The 22582-nt window shown below is 49.8% G+C and overlaps 1 protein-coding gene across 20 annotated transcripts in view; it reads right to left on the minus strand.

The window, feature by feature from the left end:
* XXYLT1 (xyloside xylosyltransferase 1) overlaps nt 1-22582 on the minus strand; it is a 174678-nt gene that overhangs the window by 124478 nt on the left and 27618 nt on the right. For 11 of the 20 annotated variants that reach the window (XM_086399309.1, XM_086399430.1, XM_086399447.1 and 8 more), the window contains exons 2-3: nt 20739-20886; nt 5888-6025 (exon numbers count right to left, since the gene is read on the minus strand). In XM_086399309.1, coding sequence (XP_086255435.1) covers nt 5888-6025; nt 20739-20886 — 286 coding nt within the window. Of the gene's footprint in view, nt 1-5887; nt 6026-20738; nt 20887-21925; nt 22012-22582 lie in introns of those variants that run through there. The other 9 variants (XM_086399326.1, XM_086399456.1, XM_086399467.1 and 6 more) reach the window with 3 other exon arrangements.

Below are 22582 nucleotides of genomic sequence, written 5' to 3' on the forward strand. Positions count from 1 at the left end.
ATATAGATATATATCCATATCTTTGTATACCCTTTTGTGTATTCTGAATATTCTACCACATGGAGGTGGTTGAAAATAAGACAACAAAAATTTTAAATGAGTTCCATCAATGTGGTAAATCTATATATATCCATATCTAAAGGTATATCAGTTATCCAATGGAGGAAAAAAGTAAATCTCATTTATATAAAAACCTTTTGTTGTATATTGACGTGTATGTTCATAAATGCACAGAAAAAAAAGCTTAAAATGAAACATACCAATCTATTTACAAAGCTCACACTTGAGGTGGGGAGTAGAATTGCGATAAAGAAGGAAGAAGGAATCTGTGCACCGGTTACCATTAAAAATCTACATTTTTAAGAGATTTCTAATTGACCACCCAGAACTTTTTGCTTTGATTACTGTATTCTTTATTTTTAAAAGTTCTGTTCGGTTGTTTTTCAAATATATCAGTGTATTTTTTATAGCTCCCTGCAGGTATTCTCAGGCTTGTCTTCTGTTTCTTCAAACTTAGTTAACATACATTTTTTTGTGATCTGAGTATGATAATTCCAACATCTGAACTCCTAAAGGGTCTACTTCTGCTATCTCTCTGCCAGTTCTCACTCACTGTACCCTGCTTTTTTTGTGCTTGGTTCTTTTGAGCTGTGCACTGTTCATTGTCCTTGAGAGTTACTTGTGAGAAAGAAGGTGTCCACGGCAACATTCAGCTAAGTCCTGCCAGGTTTACAGATCATCCAACCCCCCTTTACTGGTAAAGAGCAGGCCCTGGAGTCAGGCAGTTCACATTCTGCCCAGCTCTCCCATCAAAGCTGTGTCTTGGGGCAATTCACCTGATCCTCCTGGGCCCAGATTTCTCACCTGTAAAGTAGGGAATTATGCCTTTCTTGGGGCTAACAGGGGATAAAACATTATAGTAAGGCACTCAGCACATGCCTGGCACAAGGTGAGACTTCCCTAAATCATGACATCTATCATCACTATAGCACTTTACAACAAGGATCTGACCCAAGGAGATGGCAGCGAGAATACAGCAGGGGCAGGGCGACTGGGAGGGATGATCGGGAATGGAGTGTCCTCCGAACTAGCCTGGGAGCTCTGTGGGGCCAACAGCCATGAAGACTACATCTGAGCACTTCACACAGGCCACCGAGTCCACGGCGAGTGTTGATAAAGTGTTACAGAAAGACACAAGTGAAAGGGACTGTGATAAACCATACGCCCCCTGGCCCTCAGGGCCCCCAAGCTTGCTGCTCAGTGATCACCCAGAAAGGCCACTGCATAGTCACAGTGGCCCAAAGAAGGGCAGTGTCAACAAGGCAAGAGCTGGCTCCTAGAGCCCCTGCTCCCCAAAAGGGCTGGTGTGTCAGGGACAATAAGCCGGGAACAAGCAGGTTCTGTGCAGAGCAACCCCAAGGAAACCTGCGGCTGCATTCCTGCTCACACCTCTGTGCTGCTTGGATGTGAACACCCATGCCAGGGCCCCCCCACTCCCAGACCTTCACACCATTATTTGCTAACTGAATGACTTGTACCCACCCCTGCACCTCACTGAAAACCCTTCTGGGTCCACATAGCCTTTGAGAGAGCAACAGACACAACCCCAACCCAAGGCCTGAGGCAGATAGCAATGCAAAAGGGCAGCGTGCTGGCACTAGAGAGAACCCGCAGAAGAAGCGAATCTAACAACACTGAAAGTTCATCTTCTAGAACACAGAGAGTAGAGATCTAACAATCGTTAGGCATTCAAAATAAGGTGCAAACAGCCTGAAAAAACCATCCTCTCTGCTGTTAGCGTCTCTCCAACACGATTCTTTCATGCAGTGTTTTTCCGTAAATCTATTTCTGATTCTTCACAGCCCCCCCGCCGTGGTGCGCTGGGACTGTCACTCTTGATGCTGAAGGAGCTGGAGGCTAGGAAGCTAGCTGCTGTGGTTCTTGTCTGAGGTCACACAGGAACCTGGGGACATTTAGTCAGGTCAGCCCCTGGAACAAAGGCTCCCACTAACGTCAGGGACATCGGTCAACAGCTCAGCAAGTGATGGGGGAGGATTACGACACAGGAAATGACAGTCATGGCAGACACAAGGGAGGAGACAAAGAAAGCACTTTGAAAAAAGCCCAACATTTTTGTTACTAATAGGACCTGGAATTTGCTGCACACGGTATTCTAGAAACTGTCATCATCTTAAGCAAATCTGGTGTGGATCTGTGGCTAAAAGAACAGCATGCACGTGCACACACTCATGTTACACGCTGGCATCTCTATGTTCTGGTCAGAACTGCTGGCCAGGTCGAGGAAGATGGGAGGTGACTAGAGGACCCATCCTAGCAGGGGTGGTGGTGGGCGGGGACTGCGGGCTCGAGGGTTGCTCGGGCAACCTGCGTATCTCATTCCCAGTTCCCATCTCCTTCAGTACAGCCAAGCTGTACTAAACATGTGTGACATGCAGCTACCCTGATGACCCACCTGCCCTGCAGAATCCAGCCAGGCTGGGAAACATAAGGGCAGATAGTCAGGAAGCATCTACCCTACTTCCCTAAAATACTGTGATGCCATTTCAGAAACCCCACAAAAGAGAAGCACCAAAAGTCCCAGTTATGGAGAGTTTATAAAGCAGTTTCACATGTACCAACTGAAGCATGCCAAGACTTATGCTCAATCAGAGGAGAAGTTTTTAATCCCCAATTGGTAGAGTAGAAAATAGAGGCAGAAGGAAAGATCTGTAGATTAAGAGAGACTCAGCAAATATTCACATATGTCTGGTAGGCGTGTAAAATGGTACTGCCACTCTGGAAAAGCTTAGCAATTTCTTGAGAAACTAAGCATGGAACTACTATAAGACCCAGCTACTCTTCCTTCCTATATGCAGATGATAACACTCTAATGGTAGAAAGTGAAGAGGAACTAAAGAGCCTCTTGATGAGGGTAAAAGAGGAGAGTGAAAAAGCTGACTTAAAATTCAACATTCAAAAAACTAAAATCAAGGTATCTGTCCCATTACTTCATGACAAATAGAGGGGAAAAAGTGGAAGCAGTGACAGATTTTATTTTCTTGGGTTCCAAATTCATTGCTGATGGTGACTGCTGCCATGAAATTAAAAGATGCTTGCTCCTTGGAAGAAAAGCTCTGACAAATGTATACAGCTTATTAAAAGGCAAAGACATCACTTTGCCAACAAAGTGATGGCAAAGATGGCAAAGACTATATTTGACAATATAGTCAAACCTCTGGCTTTTCCAGTAGTCATGTATGGATGTGAGAGCTGGACTGTGAAGAAGGCTGAGCACCAAAGAATTGATGCTTTTGAACTATAGTGCTGTAGCAGACTCTTGAGAGTCCCTTGGACTGCAAGGAGATCAGACCAGTCAATCCTAAAGGAAATCAACCCTAAATATTCATTGGAAGGACTGATGCTGAAGAGGATGCTCCAATACCTTGGCCACCTGATGTGAAGAGCCAACTCATTGGAAAAGACCCTGATGCTGGAAAAGATTTAAGGCAAAAGGAGAAGGGGAATGGCAGAGGATGAGATGGTTAGATAGCATCACTGACTCAATGAACATAAATTTGAGCAAACTCCAAGAGAAGGTGAAGGACAGGGATGCCTGGCTTGCTGTAATCCATGGGGTCACAAAGAGTCAGACTCGACTTAGTGACTCAACAACGATTCCTTCAGGCATTTATTCCAGAGAAATAACAATTTATATTCACATATAAAAATTTGGACAAAAGTGTCAGCAGCTTTACTCAAAATAACCCAAGACTGGAAACAACCTGTGTGACTGTGAAGTGACTCAGTTGTGTCCGACTCTTTGTAACCCCATGGACTGTAGCCCACCAGGCTCCTCTTCCATGGGATTTTCCAGGCAAGAGTACTGGAGTGGGTTGCCATTTACTTCTCCAGCAGATCTTCCCAACCCAGGGATTGAACCTGGGCCTCCCGCATTGCAGGGAGACGCTTTACCATCTGAGTCACCAGGGAAGCCCAACCTAGATGTCCATAAATGTATGAATGGTAAAACAAACTAGGGCATGTCTATACCACGGAGTACTTGGCAGTAGAAAGGAATGCATTCTGATACGTGCAACAACTTTAAAGAATCTCCAGACAATTATGTTGAGTGGGAAAAAGTCATTCTTAAAAGGTTACATACTTTATGATTCCATTTATATAACATTCTTTGAAATGACAAAGGTATAGAAACGGAAAACAGATTAATGGTTGTCAAGAGTGAGGTGGGGATGTGGGGAGTGGGTGTGGCTATAAAACAGCAGCATGAAGGAGCCTCATAATGGAATGCTGATGATGGAGTCTCGACTACATCAGTGTCAGCATCCTAGGTGTCAGGTACGTAGTCCTGCAAGATGGTACCACTGGGAGAAAGTGGGTGAAGCATCTCTATGTTCTTTCTTACAACTACTTGTTCATCTACAAGTATCACAAACTTAAAAGTTTACTTTACAAAAAGAGAAAGTGAAAGACTTCAGAGACATGTAGCCCTTGTCTGAATCCTGACTTGCACAATCCTATAAAAACATATTTCTAAGACAAGTGAAGAATGTGAACACTGCTTAAATATTACATAAGGAATTATTGTTAATTGTGTTAAATGTAATGAGATACTGTGTTTATGTAAACAAAAAGTACTTATTTGTCAAAGTATAAAATAATATGATATCTAGTGTGTACTCTGAAACAACCCAGGGTTGAGTGAGAAGGCAGTGGACTAGAGATATAATAAGATTGGCCATGAGCTGATAACTTTTGAAACTGGTTGAGAGTTTGTTACTCTACTATTGTATATATTTGAATTTTTCATAATAAAAGGTGCAGAAATTTTTAAAAAGACCCAGAAAGGATACTCACTGCCTTGCCTAAGGCTACACCATCAGCAAGAAAGAGAAACAGATGCCAGAGGCATCCAGCTAAGCTGTGCACTCGAAGCTCTCACTCTCTAACCAGTGTCGGGTGCTAAGCAGCCCACGATGGAGGCCCTTGGGGCCCAGGAAACCCAACCTTCACCAGAGATGCCACCCGTCAGGCTGAGTGGGAGGCTCAAGGAAACAGCAAACCCTGTACTTCGTTGACAGAAGATACAAGCGTTCTCAGAGGCCAAACAACAGAAAAACAGTGTGTTCATCTGATTCACCTTGGAAAACAGGACTACCAGATCGTCCTCCTTGCCCTCTGTACAGGCGACCACGCCACCAGTCCAGGGAAAAAAGACAGACTGCACCAAATGTCACATTCTTCTTAAAGCCTTCCCAAAATTCCTTGGTTAAAGGTGTACCCTCCTTTACCCTCTCACAGAACTGTGCTTATATGCCCTGGATCAGTTATCTTGCTGCCAGTGAAAACATCAATCACTATCTCACAGCTTCTAAGACAATTCAGCCACAGCTTAGCTGAATGCCTCTGGCTCACAGGCTGCAACCATCCCAGCATTCACTCCTGTGGCTGTTGGTGGGCCTCAGATCCTCTAGGCTATTGGCCAGGGACATCAATTCCTTGCCATGCAGGCTACTCCACAGGGGAGCACATAACAGAACAGCCAGCTTCCTCCAGGGCAGGGGCTCACAGAGAAAAAAGATATCCAAGATGGAAGCCAAGACTATGTATAACCGTCTCAGAAGCTTTGCCATATTGTATATGTTAGCAGTCAGAAAGTCCAGCTCAAGTGAAGGGCCTGAACACCAGGAAGTGGGAATCAATGACTCCCTACGACACCCCTAAGTCCATCCATTTGTACAACAGGAATGTTTCATTCCTTCACTAGAAAATAGTTATGAGAGCATGACCCACGTCTGATGCATATCTTTTCCCTCTGCCCTCCCCTCCAGGACAGATCCTCTGTATCCGAGACTGGCAAATCACATACCTGTCCCTTCCCACACCCAGGTGGCCAGGTTTGGGACCACATGGTCCCACCTGCTCTGGTCCCAGCGGACTGGATTGATGACAAAAAAATTCAACAATTCAAGGCTTGTGGGCTGGCCAGAAGATTCTCTTTCAGGATCTGAAATGGAAAATACCCAGTGATGATGCCTGTTATGGGGAAGTCATACCAAACCAAAGTCCCGCACAGGCTTCAGTTCCGTGGGAATGGAAAAAAATGTTTTAAAAATGCAACATAGAGAGAAGAAAATGGAGAAGTATAGACAGAAACAGAGATCATGAGAGTGACAGAAAGAGAAAGAATCACTAGAACAGAGGGGTCCCCAGAGCTGCCCCAAGCTCCAAACTCTCTCATTCCAGCCCCTCCCATAATAATCCCTCCCCCTGTGTTGACTTGCAGGAGTCTCGCTTTCTCATAAAAGAGGAAGAAGAGAGGGAAGAGGAAGAGCATATCTAGGCAGGGCTCCAGGGAGGTCATCAGGGCCAGGACATCCCGTCAGAGGGCTTGAATGAGGGAGCTTATTAGAGATTAGCCACCAAACCAACTCACAGTCAAAAGTTCACTCCTAGCCCAAGCCCAAGCCCCTTAGTTACCCAATTTCACAGTGTGTGATTAATGACTATAAAGGACATAGTTTATTATGTGATAGATGATGCTTTAAAAAAAAAAAAATAAAAGCAACATTGAACCTGACTACCCCAGTTCAATGCAGAGGGAAAACCATTACCCGCTGCTGCTGCGTCACTTCAGTTGTGTCCGACTCTGTGCGACCCCATAGACGGCAGCCCACCAGGCTCCTCTGTCCATGGGATTTTCCAGGCAAGAACACTGGATCGGGTTGCCATTGCCTTCTCCAATGCATGAAAGTGAAAAGTCAAAGTGAAGTCGCTCAGTCGTATCCAACTCTTAGCAACCCCATGGACTATAGCCCACCAGGCTCCTCCGTCCATGGGATTTTCCAGGCAAGAGTACTGGAGTGGGGTGCCATTGCCTTCTCCCCATCACCCACCGGACCCCACAATCTCCCTCACCTCTCAGGGAAAGTTATGTCCCAGAGCCTATGAAGGGAGTGAGACTACGTCAGGAACCAGCTAAACTTGGTTAAGAAATCAGTCCTGAACCAAGGCAACAAGCTGGTGTGAGGGAAAAAAAGCCAAGGTGTATGGTGTTGGAGAAGACTCTTGAGAGTCCCTTGGACAAAAGGAGATCCAACCAGTCCATCCTAAAGGAGATCAGTTCTGGGTGTTCATTAGAAGGACTGATGTTGAAGCTGAAACTTCAATACTTTGGCCACCTGATGCGAAGAGCTGACTCATTTGAAAAGACCCTGATGCTGGGAAAGATTGAGGCCATGAGGAGAAGGGGACGACAGAGGATGAGATGGTTGGATGGCATCACCGACTCAATGGACATGAATTTGAGTGAACTCCGGGAGTTGGTGATGGACAGGGAGGCCTGGCATGCTGCGGTTCATGGGGTAGCAAAGAGTCGGACACGACTGAGCAACTGAACTGAAGGCCACCTTTAGAGCTACCTGTGATAGCTCTCTGACAGAGAAGCTCTAAGACCGCACTGTGTCTGGGACTTCCCTGGTGGTCACATGCTCGGCAGTCGGCAGGCCACAACTAAAGAACCCCCATGCTGCAACTAAGATCCAACACAGCCAAATAATTAAAAAAAAAAAAACAGCCTTTTATTTTTTTTTATTTTTTTTTATTTTTAAACTTTACAATATTGTATTGGTTTTGCCAAACATCGAAATGAATCCGCCACAGGTATACATGTGTTCCCCATCCTGAACCCTCCTCCCTCCTCCCTCCCCATACCATCCGTCTGGGTCGTCCCAGTGCACCAGCCCCAAGCATCCAGTATCGTGCATCGAACCTGGACTGGCGACTCGTTCCATAATTTGGGAGAAAAACAGCCTTTTACCATCAGGACTCTGCACCCATGTGGCTGATTGTACTCACTGGAGTCCGTTCCCTACTGAGAGTTCTTACCCATCCTTGATGGGAATCACCCCCTTCCATCTACCAAAGGCTTTCAGATTTTACAAAAGAGTTCAGGCTCACGTCAGGTCCCATCACACCTGACAGGACTCTCAAAAGCTTTTCACCCTCCAAAGGTCCAGGCAGAGGCTGCCCTGTGGACAACCTGCATGCCTGGGAAGCCTGCCCTCTAGGGGCCCTTCTGCCGGACAGAGTGGTGACTGGGTACATGGGGCAGCGTTCCAGGCCAAAGGAAGAGCCAAGCAAGGCCAGGAAGTAGGAAAGCTGAGTGCACATCTGACCACAAATTATTTCAGGCAGCCACTCTGGATGGAGGAGAGCATAGCTGTTGGGGAGCACCAAGAAACTATGCTGAAGGCGGATGGGTGAGCGGGGGGTGACCAACAGGAGTAGTGGGAGCTTTAATCCCTGCAGTGCTCTCTCTTTCTCCTCTCTCTCTCTGAAGGCCTAGCCCTAGCCATGAACATTCCAGGACGTCCAGGAGACACAGTAAGGGGTACAGAAAAGGAAAAAAGAGCAAGCCAGAGATTCAGTCTGAGATGCTTCACAGTAGGACCCGGTCATCAGCAATTACACAGCTTGTGTAGAGAAATCGGGTCTCCTCCTGCCAGGGGGTGATGCACAAGGACAGGGACAAGGAGAAGATGCTCCTTCATGTACTTAATGTCAACCCCAGAGGTGCTTGCTGGGCACGCTGAACTGAGGGACTTGGGATCTGCTGCCACCTGAAGGGGCAGCATCCCCAGGGCAGGCTGGCCTCTGCCCAGGCTGAGACCCAGGCTGTGTGGCACATCCTTCACCCAGAATGCCTGCCCTTCTCCTCCCACCCTCAACCCCACAGGCCTCAAGGCCTGGCACAAGCCTCATCCTTCTCAAGGAAGCTTCCCCTCTGAACACTGGCAGAAGTCCTGGTATCTGGTCCATTCTCCGTGCAAATAATCCCACAGTCCAGGTCCAGGCTGCTGACCTCTGACCTCAGGCTCTGTAAGCACCCACCCTCTTGAGCTCTCTCCTCAATAAGAAGAGGCACCCCCAGAAGGCAAGCCAGCATCACCCATCCAACGCCCTGCATATGGCAGCAGACAGCCGACCTGTTACAGATGACGAGACGTCAAAAATAAACCTCCTGATAGCAATAAACACTAGCTGATGCCTTTGACTAGTGGCCAAGAATTTAAATGAGGATCTTGAAAAGTCAAAAGATAGAACCTAATGGGGAGACCAAAATGGAAGGTATTACTGTTCAATTTGGCAACTGTTTTCATTAACTTACAGCCTCCAGCATTAAGTTAATAGAATGTGGTCACTGTCACAGTATTATTTTTAACATTTTATGAGAAATCTGCTCAGTTCTCCCTCTTCCAAATAAGAAGACGAAGTGCCTCAAATTTGCTCCATAGGAGCTGCCAGCAAACAGTTTTCACTGTGATCACTGGACACATGTGTGTAACCTTTGTGCAGTATTTACTCAGATGTCTTCACTCAGGCAAGTTCCTGCGGATCTGTTTTTCCTTCTGCTTTCTTCCACAGGAGAACCCCCACCCCTCCAGACACATTGAATGCTGGAGTCAGGACCCACCGTGCTTCCTCAAGGCTGCAGCAAACCATCAAGAACTGCTCGTTCAGAAGGTCCAAGCTCCTGTGGTGACTCACCCACAAAGAACATGCAGTTTCTATGCAATTTATCAGAAGCTGCTGGACTTCATCCCCAGGCAGTTCTAAACAGCCTTAAGATTAAAAAGTACCGAGGCAGTGAGTCAGCTCTGGTGTACGGAGGTGATCCACAAAATAGACACAGCACTTGTCAGAGCTTTGATGTGCTCACATGCACAGGACCCTCCAGGAGTAAAAGCACCAGGGACCCGTGTTATTAGTCCCAGGAACTAAGGCTCTTCAGGCCACAGCTCAGTCCCCACGCAACGTTTTGACATTTGTGTAATCAGTTACCCCACTTTCTAAACAAAGAGTCAGAAATACTGAGAAGTCAGGCTGTTCACCCAGAGGCTCTGTTAGGGGTTAGGCGGCCCTAGATGTTACTTTGCCCGGAGAACTTGGAGAAGCCCAGTGGCCCCTCCTCCTGAGGCAGCTCCTGAGATATTTAAGACACCCTGGCAGTCACAGCAGGTGGGAAACTCAAGTACCACCTTGTCATTGCTGGGCTGCGATGCAGGATGCTCTCACAAACCAGGTTGGAGAATGTGGCTGAGGCCCAAAGCCTCAGCAGGACCTCACTCTCCTCTCATACAAGTAAGCCGGAGTGGGTGCAGGAGAGACGGGGAAACGGTGCCCCCCGGCCCGCACCCTGCTGAGGCAGCCCTGTTCCTGCCCACTTCTGCAGTCTCAGGAGCCAGAAGAAAACTCCAGAGAGATGGGAAGCCACATTCACGCATGAGACTTTTGACAGTGACCACGCCCACTAGCAAGCAGGGTCCTAGGGTCAGTCTCCATTGCTGTCCTCAAGGGAGGAATCAAGGGAGGGAGAGAGCCCCCCACCCTGACAGCCAGATAGTGGGGACAGAACAGGAACTCACCCCCAGGTCTGCTAACCTCAGTTCAGTTCAGTTCAGTCGCTCAGTCGTGTCCGATTCTTTGAGACCCCATGAACTGCGGCACACCAGGCCTCCCTGTCCATCACCAACTCCTGGAGTTCACCCAAACCCATGTCCATCGAGTCGGTGATGCCATCCAACCATCTCATCCTCTGTCGTCCCCTTCTCCTCCTGCCCTCAATCTTTCCCAGCATCAGGGTGCTGACCTCACGTCCATGCTAAACCACCCCTGAGGCCACTTCACCCCTGAAGCAAGCAGAGACCATGGGACTAACTGTGGGTACAGCTGCCACCTTTCCCATAAAGGATTCCAGGGGCTGGCAAACCAATCAAAACAGCATCAGTGAGTTTAGTGGGCCCCTTGTTTCTGCTCTGTCTCACTATTGAGGCTGATGGGGTCAGGACAGAGAAGAGGCCCCCTCAGGATCCCCACCGCTCTCCACTGCACCCCAGGTTCCAGAATTCACGTACATCCCCCTATGGGACCCCTCCTGGTAGATACAGGTCCGCTTCACTGATGGATGATTAAACATTGGTTATTGACTAGTTTTCTGATTTGAGTTCTAACTGAACAAAGTTATAGAGTTTCATAAACCAGCCTTAAAAGCCTTCTCTCTTTTATAAAACTGCTAGGAGAGAATAGTGGGGAACATTAACGACCCCCCACGGTAGTGAGTGAAAACACAAAAAGCACAGAACAAAGAAATCCAAACTGAATATAGCTTTTACTACATTTGTCAAATTTCACCTAAGGGGAAAAAAAGAAAAAGATGGAATTTTAAAAGCTTTCTGCAAAAGGCTGCACACTGACCTCAGTGTTTCAAAGCAGGAATGAATGAGAGCTGTCAGTCTGGATCTTCCCACTTCGGTTTTATCCCCCACCTGCAGGCTTTCCAACCTGGACTCCATTCTTTTTCACATGGACCTGTGAACCTGGGTTGAGATTCATCGATGCACAAATTACCCATGATTCACACCAGCCTTTTCCATCTAGCACCACTGACCCAAAGTGGATCCCAAAATGTCCTCACTAGAGTCCAACTGTCTACCTTCAGCCTCAGGACAGCAAGGCCCCCTGGAGAGATGGCTGAAAGAAGGGTCTCAAGGGTAATGGCACCCATGATGCCAGGAGAAGGGGGCGCTGGGAGCAGGCAGGGCTGGGCCACCCTCCACTCATCACCAGTCACCTTTTCCTTCTGTTCTACAACAGCAAGCATCACACGAGGTTTCAGAAAGGTGACTCTGGGGCAGAAGACGCTGAGGGCCCAAGTCCTGCACTTTCAGGGAGCTGACAGCATTTTGCATTTGCCCGATCTTTATACACGCAGATGTCGCTAGGAAGCAGGAGCGGTATGGGGCTGACGGTATTGATAATGTGCTAGGACTGCACAGATTTCAGATGCTCTGATGCTGGGAGCTGGTGGAAAAGGTGTTGCAGGTGGGGGGAGAAGCATTTTAAGCTGCATTACTCCATTTCCAGCTCACAGTAACCCTGAGAGGAAGGCAGGTCAGAGATGGGCGTCCTCACCTGGGAGATAAGCGATCACATGACTTGCCCAGGCTCATCCAGAAAATCCCCTTCTCCCACATCAGAAGCTCCTTCCAAAAGGCAAAACTGGGTGCCTAAGAGTCTGAGAGTGCCTCCAGCCCCACACACTTTGGTGCTTCGTTTGGAGGCACGTCTTATACTGCCAGTTACTGGGCGCGCACCACGAACCAGGCACAGTGCTGAGGGCTGCTGCTGCTGCTGCTAAGTCGCTTCAGTCGTGTCCGACTCTGTGCGACCCCATAGACGGCAGCCCACCAGGCTCCCCCGTTCCTGGGATTCTCCAGGCAAGAACACTGGAGTGGGCTGCCATTTCCTTCTCCAATGCATGAAAGTGAAAAGTGAAAGTGAAGTCGCTCAGTCGTGTCCGACTCTTAGCGACCCCATGGACTGCAGCCCACCAGACTCCTCCGTCCATGGGATTTTCAAGGCAAGAGTACTGGAGTGGGGTGCCATTGCCTTTTATCTCCTTAATCCTCTGAATTTTCTCATCCTCATTTTACAGAGTGATCCAGAGAGGAGACAAGCTAACACCTCACCATGTTCCAGGCACTGTTCTAAGCCTATTAAGTATACTAATTCATTTAATTCTTGTAACAACCCCCTGAGCTGTGAACTGTTACTGTCTCCATTTTACAGACAAGGAAGCCAAGGCCTAGGCAGGTTCAGCAACTTGGCCAGAGTCACACAGCAGGCCCTGAGACAGAAAAAGGACCTTAGACTAAAACTAAGGGCATCTGAAGAGTGTGGCCTTTAGATAATAAGAATGTATCAATATCAGTTTATTAACTGTAACAAATGTACCACATTAATGTAATATGTTAATAATAAGAAAATTGGAGCACATGGGAACTCTCAGTGCTATGCTCACATTTTTCTATAGGTGTAAAACTGTTCTAAAAAATAAAGTCTATTGGTTTTTTAAAAAGTGACTAGCCTAGACTAGATAGGGAGACCGATGTGCAGAAGATGCACAGGCCCAGAGTGCTGAGAATCAAAGGGGATCCTGAGAAGCTGGAGCCAAGAAGATAGACAGACACACACACACAGATCTGGAAGAGTATCCACCAATTTGAAAACTGTGAAACATATAAAAAATACACACATATACCACCTGCATGGCTTATAAACTCAGGGTATGTATACTGAGGGAGCGAATGCCTGGCTGGTAAGGACCAAGGAGATGATGGAGCCCAATATGCTCGCTGAAGAGTGAGGAAACTGAGGCCAGGAGACAGTGGGAGCGGGACAGCCAAGATCCTCATCCCAGTCCTGCCTCTTAGTCAGCAGGTGACTTGGTCAAATCCCCGCACTTCTCTGGACACCGTAGTGTCCATCTATAAAACTGGGATGTCAATTCCTGCTTACACCACAGAACTGTTAGGAGGCTTCAACTAGATAATACATCTGCTCTGACAACCCCTGCTCTCTGGGATGTACACAACCTCCTGTTGATGATAAGGTCACAGCAAAGAACAACACGACGCCCTGTTCCAGCCCGGAGCTGACAACTGGCCAGATCCCACCTCTCTGGCCAGCACACCCATCCAGCACAGTCTTTTCCCCCAAGCTGGGCACTGGTTTTCTCCTGGGAACAAATGGGAGAGATAGCCATTGGTGACCTAGACAGCTGTGGGGTCCCTGGATAGTAAAACTTGGGAACCACTGCTTTAGGAGCAACTGACCTGAAGAAATGCCAAAACGAAGGAATCATAATCAGCAGCGACTCACTGTGAAGTCAGTACTTTCCCACACTGACCTTTCCCCACAACAGCCCTGGAACCAAGGGAAAAGCATCCCCACTTCACAGATGGGAAAGCTGAGCCTGGACAGGGGAAAGGAGGCAACACTGAACTTTCTCTCCTTACTCAAAGCCCCAGAAACAGTGCTGGAGCAAAGCCAGCCCTCAAATTTTGGTTGACTGACTCATGAGCAAACTGAAGCTTCTGCAAATGTGAACCCTCCCTGGACTGTACCCAAGGGCAAGCCTGAAGGGTGAGCCTGGACACTTGAGCAGCAGAGCTGGGCCGGCCTCTCACCCAAGCTGCGAAAGTGTGGGGCTGTCCCTGATGAGCGCTGGTTGAGAGTCAGCCATGTCCTTGCTCAGTCAGGCTCTGTGACCCAGGGAGGGTCTCTGCCCCTCTCTGTGCCTCAATTCCCTTGTGGGTCACAGTGGGGTCACAGTGCCTCCTGCACCACCTCCCCCCAGTATAGGTGGACATGAACATCCTCTATAAAGAGGAAAGGTTGTGATTAAAGGAGATTTTGTCCCCAGACAGGCAGAGGACACCCATGTCCTCATCTCAAATGCCCCCTCCACAGTGTGCCCCAAGCAGAGCCACTGCGAGCGACAGTCCCCACACCCCAAGGATGACCCCACCTGAGTCCCCTCCAGCACACAGAGCGGGCCAGAAGCCAGTGCAGCCAGCACAGCCCACGAGCATCAACCTCAGAAATCCTGAGCCCAGGGGTATCTTGGAAATCCTGAGCCCAGAGGTGCCAATGCCTTGAGCACAGGCCAAGACAGGAGAGGTGGTCCAGCCCACCTCCGTGCAGACACAGGCTGTGCACAACTTTATTCCTCAACTGCAGGCAGGGAAACCAACAGGTCCCAGCAGGAACACAGGTCCCTGCTAACATGACCCCATAACACACAGACCAGAACAAGCAGCTGGCCAGACTCCACTGGGGCCTAAGGTCTATCTGCTATGGAGCTGATTTTGCCTAAGGCTCACTCAGAATTTCCTATACCCCTGCTCCAACAGACACCATGGTAAAAACAGTCAGCTGCCTAGGCTAGGCCCTCAGAAGCCAGATAGATGCATAGCATGCTAATGCTAACTCTATCATCCAGGCCCGGTTCCAGGGCCCAAGGGGGCCAGACTCATGGGGTCTAGGAGGGAAAGTACTAGCGGAAAAGAGCAGGGTCTCCTCGAACTTCCCAGGACTGAGGCCTCACCAGGGTCTAATCAGGCCGTGGGCCTCCCTCCTCCTGAGCTCCTTCTGCCTGGCCTCTGAGGTTTCTCAAGACAAGACTGAGCCTGTCTCCAAAAGACCCCAGAAGTGCACCAAGCTTCAAAATCCTCTTTTCCTCCTTCCTTCCACCTTTCCCTCAACCTCATTTGTCATTATTTCACACATTCATCTCATTCTCATGGGCTATCTATCTCCATTCAGTGCTCAGAGGAAAGCAATGGGACTGGAGGCTAATTCACGCTAAAGTGCAAAGGACTACAGGCAAGAGGCCCCAGGGCAGGAATACCTGCGCTGGTTGCACAGGGCTGATGAGCTCATAAATCAGTCTGCTTTGTCTACTCTCATAAGTTCTTTACTTCCTTCCATTCTTAACCCACAGAGTTGTTAAAAGCTGGAGGGAGTTCATAACTGTTCCCACAGCAGCCACTGTAGCAGTATCTGCAGTTCCACCCTTCAAAGCCCACCTCACGTTCCACTTCCTCCCTGGGTCTCATGGAAAGAGCGGGGCTGTGCAAACGCTGGGATGCCTCTCAGGTCTCACCTGGCTCTGCAGTTCCCCTTGCGTATGTGACATGTGTGCACACACACGCACATCCAGAGTAGCTGCCACATGAAGCCAGGGAGTCTACCCGTGGTCCCTCCCAGCCTGTCCAGCCAATGGACACTCAGTAAAGATATGTGCTGGGCCCCACCATCTCCCCCTGTAATCCACTCCCAGTCTCAGACACCTCCTAAAGCATGGATCTGGTCAAGGACCTCCCTGCCAGATGCTCACAGAGGCTCTGCCCCATGTGTGAGGAGCAAGCCCCCCAGCCTGGCATCCAAGCCCCTGGCATATGCCAACCTCCCCACCCACCTTCTCTCTCACGGCTTCCCAACATGCGCCCTAATGTGTCTGTCAATGGAGGCAGTGTGCTATCTCCCAAACACTCACCACACTCTTTCCAACTGCCTGAACTGCTCATTACCTGTTTCTACACAATGAAATTACCCACCCTTCAAAGCCCACCTCAAGTTCCACCTCCTCCATGAAGCCTTCCTCCTTCCTTCTAAATGCCTGTGACTCTTCCGCTTCTGAATGCTCAGCCCTGTGTGCATCTCCCTTGCGGTCTTCATGACATCCTGCCTCATCACTGGACTATGCTGCCCACCCCACCGTCATGAGTCCAGCACACATCTCTGGGACACCCGCAGTGCCTAGCACCAGGTCATGCAAACACCAGACCCTTGGCAAAGGATATCTATTGGCAAAGCGTTGACCCTAGGACAAGAGAGCCTTCCAGGAAAGTCTCCTGGGGTCTGTGGCCAGCCTTACACACTGCTGACCGTGTGGGCACCTGCCTTTCCCTTCCCACCACGGACCAGGCATCATGGCTCAGTCTAGGTAAGGGCTGTTTTTATGGCCTGGTGTCTCTAAGCCAGAGCCAAGAGCTCCTTGGAGCCATGTGACACAGAAGGAAGCTGCTCTTTGCACCCTCCACCTCCAGTTGGGCAAAAAAATATTTTCTTTTCCATTGCATAAGATGCTTCCAATGGTGACAAGCCCAACACTACTGACAGGAGATAAAAGCCCTGTGGGTGTGAGTGAGGAGCAGAGAGAGGCCGCGTGTCTGCATAGGACACATGGGTAGGCAAGTGTGAGCAGCAGGAGCAGCTAGTCGCACGTGGCCCCTCCAACAAGCAACAGAAGGAGACACAAGGTCTGACCAAAATCAGAGGCAGCACGATCCACCAGCAAGGTGCCTTCATGCTCTCTGCGGACGTGATCTGAGAGGAGCGGATGGTCAGGGTAACACACACGGGGCTAACCATCACCACCCAGCCCAGCCAGGCCCCCCACTGCAGGGCTGCAGCAAGGGGCCCAGAAGAGAAGAGGGGCCAGGCTCTGGAAGCCTCAGGGGGCTGTGCGGGTTTGAGAGGTTGGCACGTAGGTTGTGCCATCAGGATGAGCCAGGGTCAAGGCCTCAGGAACCCAAGGGGAGGCCCAGCTCATCCCAGAACTCAGAGAAGGAGCTTTCCCCCAGCTCCTCGCTTCCTCTCCTGTCAAGTAGGGACAGCAACCGCCTTGAAGTTCATACGCGGCTGCCTTGGGTCCTTCCAAGAGGCCAGGCATCAACGGGCTTGGGAAACTGTACAGAACCTTGCCCATGCTCGTTGAGACCCTGGGGCAGAGGCAGCCAACACAGGCAGGCTTTGTAAGGCTAATTTTGGCCGATGAATTGCACCTGCAGGGAGCTAGCCTAAGGAAATCATCCTAATTAAAGAAAATAATCCTTATACATGAGGACAGTCATCACAGTGTAATTTATGATCGTAGGAAAAAAACAGAAAACGTCTAGGTAGCTGAGAATACAGAAATGACAAAGCGAACTAAGGTTTAGCTACTCAATGGAACCATTCAAAAATTTTTCAAAGACTATGATTACATAGAAAATGGTGATGAGTGACATTAACTGAATAAGTCATGATACTTGTACCATTTCTTTCAATTTTTCAGCTTAAATGAAGGTTGAATTTCATACTTTAATATATAAGAAAGACTCATAATGCTTTAAATATGTAGTCCAACTTCTACTTTGCCTAAATTTTTTAAAAGCCATGTGCTGGGAAGATATTAGGAAATACTCAGAGAATTAACAAAGCGGTGATGTTGGCAACCCACTCCAGTACTCTTGCCTGGAAAACCCCATGGACGGAGGAGCCTGGTAGGCTGAAGTCCATGGGGTCACGAAGAGTTGGACATGACTGAGCGACTTCACTTTCACTTTTCCTTTCATGCATTGGAGAAGGAAATGGCAACCCACTCCAGTGTTCTTGCCTGGAGAATCCCATGGACAGAGAAGTCTGGCAGGCTACAGTCCACAGGGTTTCAAAGAGTCGGACACGACTGAATGACTAATGCTAACTAACTGTGTTTTATAAGGGGGAGGGGAAGAGAGACGTTACTTCAATACACAGAAATAACCTGGATTTGGGGGACAAACTCCAGACAGGACTTCCTGAGATGTAACTCAGGGGAACACAGGCTTTTCTGAACCAGCCCTCCTGGGTGAGACCAAAGGTTTATGATCCACCCACATCCCATTCTCACTTTCCCAGAGAAAAAAGAACACTGAGAAAGAAACAAAATAAACCAAAATAGCAAGAATGTGGCAATTACACAAGAACAAAATCATCAACAAAGAACAAGACAATAGCAATTTCTATGACTGAAAACAATGAAAACAAAAAAGGCAGCAATAAAGAGACAGGACAAACTCAAGACAGCACTAATGTTGCTTTGGAAACAAAACTCCTTTCGAAAATCACAGGAATTCCAAAGGCTCTGCCCAGTAGGAGTTTGCAACACTGCCAAGTGTTATGCAGCCGCCAGACTGCTGGGCGGAAACACCCAAGCTCCGTGGGAGAACTCCAGGACGGCTTGCTTCATTTTATGATTATCAAACTTTAGTAACTCCTAATAATGCGCTTCTTAGGAAGCAGACTTCGGGTGGATGGATAAATGAACCTCTGGCATCATTCACCTAAAAACCCAAGAAAAGTGTCTGTGTTTGGGTCGGCACATCTCACACAGCACCATCCCCACCTCCTGACACTGGGCCCCCAGGGCCAGGGAGAACGTGGAGGGATATCTACTGCCCAGACAGCAAGGCCCAGGCCACAGACTCTTCTCTGCAGATGTGGGCCCAGGGACAGGGCCAGGCTACTGGGCAGGGCAGAGTCAGTGAAGCAGACAGGAAGCATCCTGGGTCCCTAACCACAGTCATCGAGGCAGAGAGTAGAGCCTGGGTCCCTAATTCTTGTCATCTGCACTTAAGAGTTCACACCGTGTTCCTGACGAGCCCCTCCCTCTGGGTGCCCCAAAGCATGACCTGGCCTAGAGTTTAGCACGTGATGGGCAGAGACCTACCAGCTGATGAGGGAGGGAGGGAGGGAGGAGGCCTGCCTCCCCCCAGATCTCCTGATGTTCTTCATCACGCCTTCTGTCACGGAGCTTCATTCAAGGCCAATCGTGCATCCTGGACAGCACAACTGGGCAGGCCCTTAAGGCCCATCTGGTCGAGAATCTCAAATTGCTAGTTTAACCACAAAACCCTTTGATCAAATAGAATCCTGCTCTCAAGCCTGCTCTACACAGAGACCAAAATGGACTGCAAGGAGTGAAGCACGGGTGGGAGAGAGAGGGGGTAAGAAGGGTAAAAGAAGGGTAAAACCCCTCTTCTCTCTGCTCCCCAGAACTACAAAATCTCCTAGGGCGATTCCTGGAAGCCTAGACTCTTCACTAGGTCAGCTCCTGCAATTCCAGGTGGGGACACTGAGGTCTCAGCAAAGGCACATGGGGTCAGCAGCACAGCTGGGACCAGCACCTATATCTGTCTGCTCCCTGGAATCCAGGAGGGCAGGGCCACAGCTTCCTGCAGGCTGAGATGCCCACAGCACCTGCACAGGGTCTGCCCAGAGAAATCACACCTGCCCACCCGAGGGGAGAGGAGTGACTGCCAGTCACTCAGCTCCTTGGTCAGCTCACACGTGTGTGAGCTCCAGGGCTGTGGGGGACTCGGGGCGCTGCTGGAGCTGCACCTGGTCTCCCCACAGCATCACAAATGTCAGCTCTCCTCCCGCGCCCTTCAGGTGAGTGAGTCCCCTCTCTCTTCGGACCCGCACTCATGAAGCTCCCTGAGCCCTCGCCTGACATCTAAGAGAACAGGCAGGTGCAGGAACTTGCCCCAGGGAGACAAAGTCTCAGCCAAGATGGATGGGCTAGATTATCCTATACTAGGACAACCTGCCAACAGGAACCCGGCCTCGGCCTCTGTCTCCTGAGTTCCTGCTTCACCAGGAATTCGGGCAGTGGTGCTCAGCTCCTCTCCCACTCGGGGCTGCTGGGCAGGAGCAGAGACCTCCCAAGTGGCCAGGCTGTCCCCTGGGCTGTTGGGTCCCACCTGGCCTGGTCACAGTTTGGAGAGCTGCTACCCCAAGACCCAGAACTCCCCTCCTCACCCCGACAAAGCTCAGCTCATGGCTCACTGTGGCTAGAAATAGGGGTGGGCAGGGGCCAATACCCAGGGCCCCAGATTCAATCATAGACTATTTGGAGGAGAAGAACCCAGAAGCCTGGTATACCCCACGAAATGAGACCCCAACCCCCTACAAGGCTTCTAGTCCAAGGATAACCTGCCGGCGCTTCCACACAAGGCCGACCTATCACAGACCAGACAATCCATCTCTTCTGCCCCACAGGGACCAAAGCCCAGAAAATACTTTAATTGTGCATCAGAGTTTCAGAAAAAGTCCTCCTAAGTCATAATGTGCACTTCTAACATCTCAGTTTGATAAGTTAAAGTCAGATAAGTACAGGCTCAAACCAGAAAGATCAGGATCACAGATTGACATACAGGGTCATTTAGTCCAACCTGCCATTTTACAGATAAGCAAACTGAGTCTCAGAGAGGTGTGTGTGTGCGAGGAGCAGTCAGGGCTGGAGCCCAGGTGCCCCAACCCAGAATGTCGGTGCTGCACAACTCACACGGGGGACTCGTGAGTAGGCCCTGGGAGCTGTGCAGCCCAGGGCCCTGCCCTGGAGTCTCTGTGCAGGGAGCGCTGTACACGGAGGGCGTGGCTGCCCCCTGCCCTCTCCATCGCGTGGAGTAGAGCTCTGTCTGCTCTCTGATACAGGGCACCAGCAGTGCTGGAGCCGGGAAAACAGATGCCAAGTCACAGCCCAGGGCCCGCTGCCCCGCTGCTCAGGTTACCTTTGGGCATGATCTGATGCATGGCCACTGAGAGGAAGAAGATGGAGTCGCTGTAGTAGGTCCCAGAGCCAGCACTGAAGTGCTTCTGCATGGCCTCCACGACAGGGAAGAGCTTGTCTGTCAGCACGCCAACGTCGTGGAAGACGACCTGCGGGAGGGCACAGGGAACAGCAAGAGTGAGCACCCCAGGCGGGGCCCCAGCACACACACGGGCCGTGGACAGGACAGATATGGCCTCTCCAGGGCCCACAAGAGAGGGACATGGAATCCCTAAGAGCTAAGGAAACGGGGAGCAGTGGGGAGTCAGCAGAGTCCAGCAAGGGGGATGGGACACCAAGTGCGAGGGTGCGCAGGCAGACACGTGGGGCACAGTGGAAGAGGAGTGGGCGCCAGGGAATGGGCGCTGCCCCCAGTCTGCCTCTGCTTCTGCGCTTCAAACTGCCCCACACTGGAGGAAGCCCTGTGCCCAGAGACTGGAAACCAAGTTAAAGGGTCTGGTCACGAAGTGAGGACCCTCAGCAAGTCTAGGGGCCTGGCACTGGCTCCAGCATCGCCTGGAGGCCACTATACATGTTCTGCATTGCAGTCAGACGTTCCACCTCCCTGCCCAACAGTGTGACAGGGAGAGGGTCTGGCCACTAGAAAATGAAATCTGAAAAATGCCTGGAGATGCAGTCAACTCATCCATTGACTCAACTACCATTTCTTGAGTGTCCCAGACACTCTGGAGGTGCTGAGAGAGGTATCAGGAGAAACCAGGCACCACCTTCCTCAAAACACGCAGAGTCTAGAGATGTCACTAGCGGCTCTGTCACAGAGCTCTGCAGTTTATGAAACACTCTCATACACACATAGATCCCCACTACAACCTGGCCTTCAGCAGGCAGACATCCAACTACAACTGAGAAAGTAGGTACTCAGAGATGTTACACTCATTCAAGATCATAGAGCTAACAACTGGCAGAGCCAGAACTGAACCGTGGCCTCCAGACTCCAAGTCTCACACTCTTTCAGCTCCACACAGCTCCTCTTTTCCTTAACAGTGACCCATAGAGGAAAACATCAGCAAGATCAGCAATTAAAGGAGACATGAGAGTCTCCTGAATCAGTTTCCCTTGTTTGACATTATTCCAGATGATCAGCCCATCCCACAGAGAGCCCCAGCCTCACATGAGACACCAGATTACCATGCACTCTGCTCACATACGTCTTGCAAGTCTTCCCTGTTGCTCTGTGTGCCCCGCAACACCCAGTACATTCCACTACACACAGAGGAGCTCAATAAATGCACCCAGGCCAGAGCCCAGATGCCCCTCCTCCTCCTCCCACGAGATCTGCGGATGACTTTCCACTTCCATCTTCCTTGGCAGCTAACAGGACAGGATGAGCCTGCGAGGTGGCCACCACCTCGACTCCAGGGTCAAGGACCTGTCTGAACAGGGTGCCAACCATGAAAGGAGGAGCCACACGAGGCCCCTGTCTGGCTTGCAGACACTGTCAGCAGCCCTGCTGCAAGAGAAATGACAGATGTGGGCAGTGCCCGAGAAGTCCCAGAGCAGGTAGGCTCCATTTTGTCACTTACCTCTGCCCTTTCCCTCCACCTGCCCAGGTTCCTCCCGGGCCAGCCCTCGGTGCCACACCCAAGCCTGCAGCCCCAGAGCTGTCAGCGCTCAGATGGCTAGAACAAGCACCTCACGGCCCCTCAGTGGCCAGCTGTCCCGTCCGCTCCCCCCTACTTTAGGTTCTGCTTTTAGCCAGAAATCTGTTTTTGTCTTAACTCATTTAAGTGTTTCCTTTTTATTCTCAGATCCACTTAAATTTCTAAAACACTATTAAACAAAAAA

Source organism: Bos grunniens, chromosome 1, assembly GCF_055505025.1.
Source record: "Bos grunniens cultivar Pamir isolate PY7600 chromosome 1, Bosgru_T2T1.0, whole genome shotgun sequence".
Classification (NCBI taxonomy): domain Eukaryota; kingdom Metazoa; phylum Chordata; class Mammalia; order Artiodactyla; family Bovidae; genus Bos; species Bos grunniens.